The 4,942-nt window shown below is 37.5% G+C and overlaps 1 protein-coding gene and 1 long non-coding RNA gene across 2 annotated transcripts in view; both read left to right on the top strand.

Annotated features, from left to right (window-relative positions):
• LOC108737978 (homeobox protein slou) overlaps positions 1 to 1,478 on the top strand; it is an 11,210-nt gene extending 9,732 nt beyond the window's left edge. Inside the window, exon 2 of the mRNA XM_018471184.1 lies at positions 627 to 1,478. Coding sequence (XP_018326686.1) covers positions 627 to 1,135 — 509 coding nt within the window. The 3' untranslated portion in view covers positions 1,136 to 1,478. The remainder of the gene's footprint in view (positions 1 to 626) is intronic.
• Positions 1 to 4,942, top strand: part of LOC108737988 — an 89,080-nt gene that overhangs the window by 53,948 nt on the left and 30,190 nt on the right. The gene's annotated exons all lie outside the window — the stretch shown is intronic.

Here is a 4,942-nt window from a genome sequence, read left to right as displayed (position 1 = left end):
ACGATTTTCCTGCTTTTCCATTTTTACGAAAACCACAGAGGCGTCTTGTTCAGCGTGCTGTCAAACCTACACTAGCAAGGAGATCGGGCTGAAACTATAGCTACAAGCTATCCAAGGATGGTACTATAGAATGTCACCTCAAGGTAGGCCTAGTGGCGTCATCTCTTGGTTAGGCCGGAAACTTATCAATCCACCCTCGTATATTAACTGACAAAAACGAAAAGCTTCCGCAGCAGCTATTTTATACTCAACTAGCTAACTTCATCATGCCTTGCGTAGAAGAGCATAAGTATATCAGATAATATTATCTTAAACGCTCAAAAATTCTTTTTTTTAATACTGATAAACTGATGAAAAAGAACTATTAGGTTTTCACGACCAACGTTGCCTGCATGATGAATTTGATGGCCGAGGTCTAGAAGTGCTTTTACTTCGGTGAGATGAGTTTTCAATTTTGAACCACTGTCTAATACATGAGACGATTTTATTATTGATGATACTAATCCTTTAAATCAAAAATGCATCAAATTTCCAATTCGCTTCTACCTTTGTTTTGTTTTGTTTTTTAGGTACCTATCTCATCACAAATATATTTTCTTCAATTTTTGAAACAGGGTTTCTTTCAGGAAAGGAGCATCAGTCGGATGAAGATGACGAAATCCAAAGCGACGTTAGCGAAGACATTAAAGATCCAAGCTCAAAAAAGAAAAAGAGCGATTCGAAGTCGCAAAACACGGGAAAACCCCGAAGAGCCCGGACCGCGTTTACTTACGAACAGTTGGTCGCGTTGGAGAACAAATTCAAAACTACCCGTTACCTGAGCGTATGCGAACGACTGAATTTGGCACTTAGCTTAAGTCTAACCGAAACGCAAGTGAAAATATGGTTCCAAAACAGAAGGACGAAATGGAAAAAGCAAAATCCTGGCATGGACGTCAATTCACCGACCGTTCCACCTCCTAATGTCGGATCGACTGCAGGTTTCGGCGGTTTTTCTAGTCACCATACACACACGGGGCTTCTTTATGCCCACCATATGCCATACGGTAGCGTGTACCCGCTCCAGACAACCAGCTCTGGAGGATACAGTCCGTACTTTCATTTGACGAATCACGCGCACAACTTGGGCTCTTGAAAAAGGACATTTTCCCCTTGAATAGAATGAAAATGACGACTGATGAAATTATTATTATTATTATTATTATTGCATGGAACCAAAGCGAAAATACCAAATTTTTTACACAAATATCAGTACCTACCAGAATTTACATGAAATGAAATAAATTACAAGTTGACATTCTTATTTTTTCTCGTTTTATTTACTACCTCTGTTGTTTTTTGTGCAAGATACGCGAAATTTAATCGGTAGTACTTATAATTTAGACATTGATAATCATCATTAACTCACTCACTCTTTCCTATCTTGAACCAGTTCTCGCATTTCCCTAAAACTAGAACAACCCACATCCTTAACTATTTGCGAGCAATAATATAATCTAGGTCTACCTCTACCCCTCCTAACCCCCGTTCCTGCCTTTAATATGTCTCTGGCTAGACCTTCATGCCTGAGAAGGTGTCCTATCAACCTATCTCGCCTATTCATTTTTTGACTTCCATAGAGCTTCTGTTCTCCTATTCTGTCCAATACCTGTTCATTTGTCACCTTCTCTATCCACGGTATCCTCATCATTCGCCTCTAACACTACATTTCGAATGCTTCTAACATTTTTTTTTTCGCCGCGCCCACCGTCCATGCTTCGCACCCGTACATTCCCGAGATAAAAATGTTCAGTCTCTCAGAGTCTCTGAAAGCGAGACTCGAGACTCCGTCTCTCGTCGAGTCTCTCTGCTGGCGCTGAGAGAGAGACTGTCAAGAGGCTGTCAAAAACACTGTTTAGCGTCTCTGAAGGGGAGACTCGAGTCGCTCATGGAGAGATCCTCATTTCGTATCCAGTCTCTGAAAGAGAGACTCGAATCTCTCAATAAGTGGTGTCTCGATAGACATGGTTAAAATTTTCGAAGTTCAACATATTTCAGAGATCCCAGTCTTTCTACGAGAGACTCGAGTCTCTCAATTTTTCAGTTTTATTCATTCAGTCTCTCTGTGAGAGACTCGAATCTCTGAATTAACAATTTTATCGTTCGAGTCTCTCGTACAGAGACTGTGAGAGATCCATAAAAACACCTAGGCAATAACTGAGAGACTGTGAAATACTGTGAGAGACGCTGTCAGAGACGCTGAAAGACTGAGAATTTTTGACTAGGGTCGCCGCACTCCAGAAATACCTTTAACAATCTTTTTCGAATTTCTAAATTAACCGTTCGCGGAAATAGAGATGTTTTATATCTCTACTGCTGCTTTCATTCTGAGTTATCTGACTTCCTAGATATCAAAAATCAGCCACTTCTTCTAATTTCTCATCTACTATTTTTATATTCGCTCATCCCTAATGTTTCTTCCCTTGCACACATTTTTGTCTTCATCTTCACACAAACATTTAATAAATCAGAATCATTTTTTTTTTCGTTTTATTTACTGCCTCTGTCACTTTTTGTACAAGATATGCGAAATTTAATCGGTAGTACCTATAGTTTAGACAATGAAGAACTAGAAAAATTGTACCTGTAACTTATGGTGAAAACGACAACTAAAAAGGGTTAAAGGGAATTGCCAAATATTTAACTAGTTTTCAATAGTCCCACTATAGATATGTTTATTCTTTATTCATCTCCAACGCTTTACGTATACTTTACATTATAGTATTTTGTTAATGTTGAATAAAATACTCAAATAATAACTCATAAAATGCATATCAAATATACATAATATTATATGTATGATTCACGCAGGCTGCCGCGGCCACAGGCACTAATAAAATTGAAGGAGTACTGTCTGTAGCTGTTACAAATATTTTTTTACAACTTTTTCATTTTTAACTGCAACAGTGCTAGGCTTCCATGCTCCAAAGGAATATCGTTTATTAAAACATTATTATCAAGTGTAACGTTACCGTTTTAGAGATGTATTTAGATGAAATTTTGTGTATAATAAATTATGCTTAGGTACATAACTGATAGGAACTTATAATGTAAAGAAATCCTGTAAATAATAAAATATTCGTAGAAAGCGCTGTTTTTTCTTTCGTCACTTAAAACTTTATCAGTGAAAATTTGTTTAATGCTTTGATATTAAATTGTTGGCAATTTTCAATTTTATTGGTTTCAAACTTTAGGCGAGATGTGTGTGTTAAAAGTATACTTCATGTGTATCCCCAGGAAGGAAATACTGGTCAAGTCAATTTTTGGAGTTCCGTGTCTGACACGCTTACTATTAAGTCCTTCAATAATCTTAGGTAGTCCATATCGAAGGACAAATTTGCATTAATTTTGACGTGACAACGTCTTATAATTCGATGGAGCCGGCTGCACGCACGAAAAAACATGACTCATGCGGCGTTACCTCGCTTTGAGGCGTTCCATTTAAGGCTTGAAGTGCAAACGAGAGCGCGGAAAGAGCGACAAAGAGGCGTTCGACATCTGTCTCTCTCCTACTTGAGTGAGCGATGCGTCCGCGTGGACAGCTGCTGTACAATAATACATTTCCATTTACCTCCTTCTCTATATCCATACAAAATATCTATCAAACAAATAAAATTAAAATTTTCTTTTGAAAAATGAAACCATTCCATCAGTATTTTCTTATGACGTTGTCACGTTCAACTATCGTCAGTAAACCGGCTTTACAGACAACCGATTTTTTCTTTATAATTTATATGCAGTTTTGAAGATACGTATTTTGAGTTTTTTTATAAAATATATTTGTCAACCAAAACAATTTATATTTTTGATCATAGTGAAATTATAAACCCCCAGTGATTGAAAATAATTTTTATTTACCAATAAACGAATAGACATCATGACTAATGCACCACCTTTAACTGAGATCGCCTGTTATTAAAATTTTATTGAACTTCTTGAAGTTCGTGTAGCTTCAATTTTGCACATATTTAGAAAACACGCTCCCGTTAGCTTTAGGATATAAAACAACCGAAAAAGAAAATAAAACTGATCCAGATGTCAGCCAGTTTTATTATTATTGCCAAGTAACTGGACAAATTGCGGCAAATCAGTTACGGTCTTTCTCTTCGCATGTCTTTTCTAGTAAATAGCGTAAGTGTTTTTATACTTTGCTTTCCGAGATGACATTGCGAAGTGTCTTTTACTATGTTCATTTCCATACGGTCGCGAAGACGTTTTAGAATTCGAGGTATTAAATATCAAAAGACTGCCAGACGGGTTCTCTGATTCGAATTAACATCTGGCAATTTCAAAGTGTCCGACGCAAGCATCCAAAACGAAACGATTTTCAAGAAACCCAAGGAAGAAGAGACTACTAATATACCACTGCTGATGCTGCCGCTTTTGAAAGGTGCTAATACTGCGTTTAAGGTTTCACGTCGGTGACTTTTTTTGATACCCAGGAGCGCCCATGTTTAGAAACAAAATAATCGTAACACACTAATGTTTATTTTAACACGTACTATAGGGTTGTTCGGAAAGTCATTTCGTTTTTTCCCGACAGAGGATTTAATTGTATTCTTTTGCACCCAACTTCACAGGGAGCTCATATAGCAAGGCTTATGTGTGAAAAATTCCAATTAATTCTACGCAGTAGTTTTTGGTTGGTGCCCTTTTAAATATGGAGAGCGATAAGCAGCATTTTCGACATATCTTACTGTTTTACTACAGAAAGGGTAAAAATGCTGTTCAAGCCAGAATGAAATTGATTGATGTGTATGAAGAAGGTGTGTTGACAGTACGCCAGTACCAGAACTGGTTCGCTAAATTTCGATCCGGCAATTTTGATGTCGAAGATGCACCACGTTCGGGAAGGCCGGTTGAAGCTGATAAAGACGCGATAAAGGCATTAGTTGATGTGAAC

Source organism: Agrilus planipennis, unplaced genomic scaffold, assembly GCF_000699045.2.
Source record: "Agrilus planipennis isolate EAB-ADULT unplaced genomic scaffold, Apla_2.0 scaffold14, whole genome shotgun sequence".
Lineage (NCBI taxonomy): Eukaryota > Metazoa > Arthropoda > Insecta > Coleoptera > Buprestidae > Agrilus > Agrilus planipennis.
This window is presented reverse-complemented; position numbering and strand designations above follow the sequence as displayed.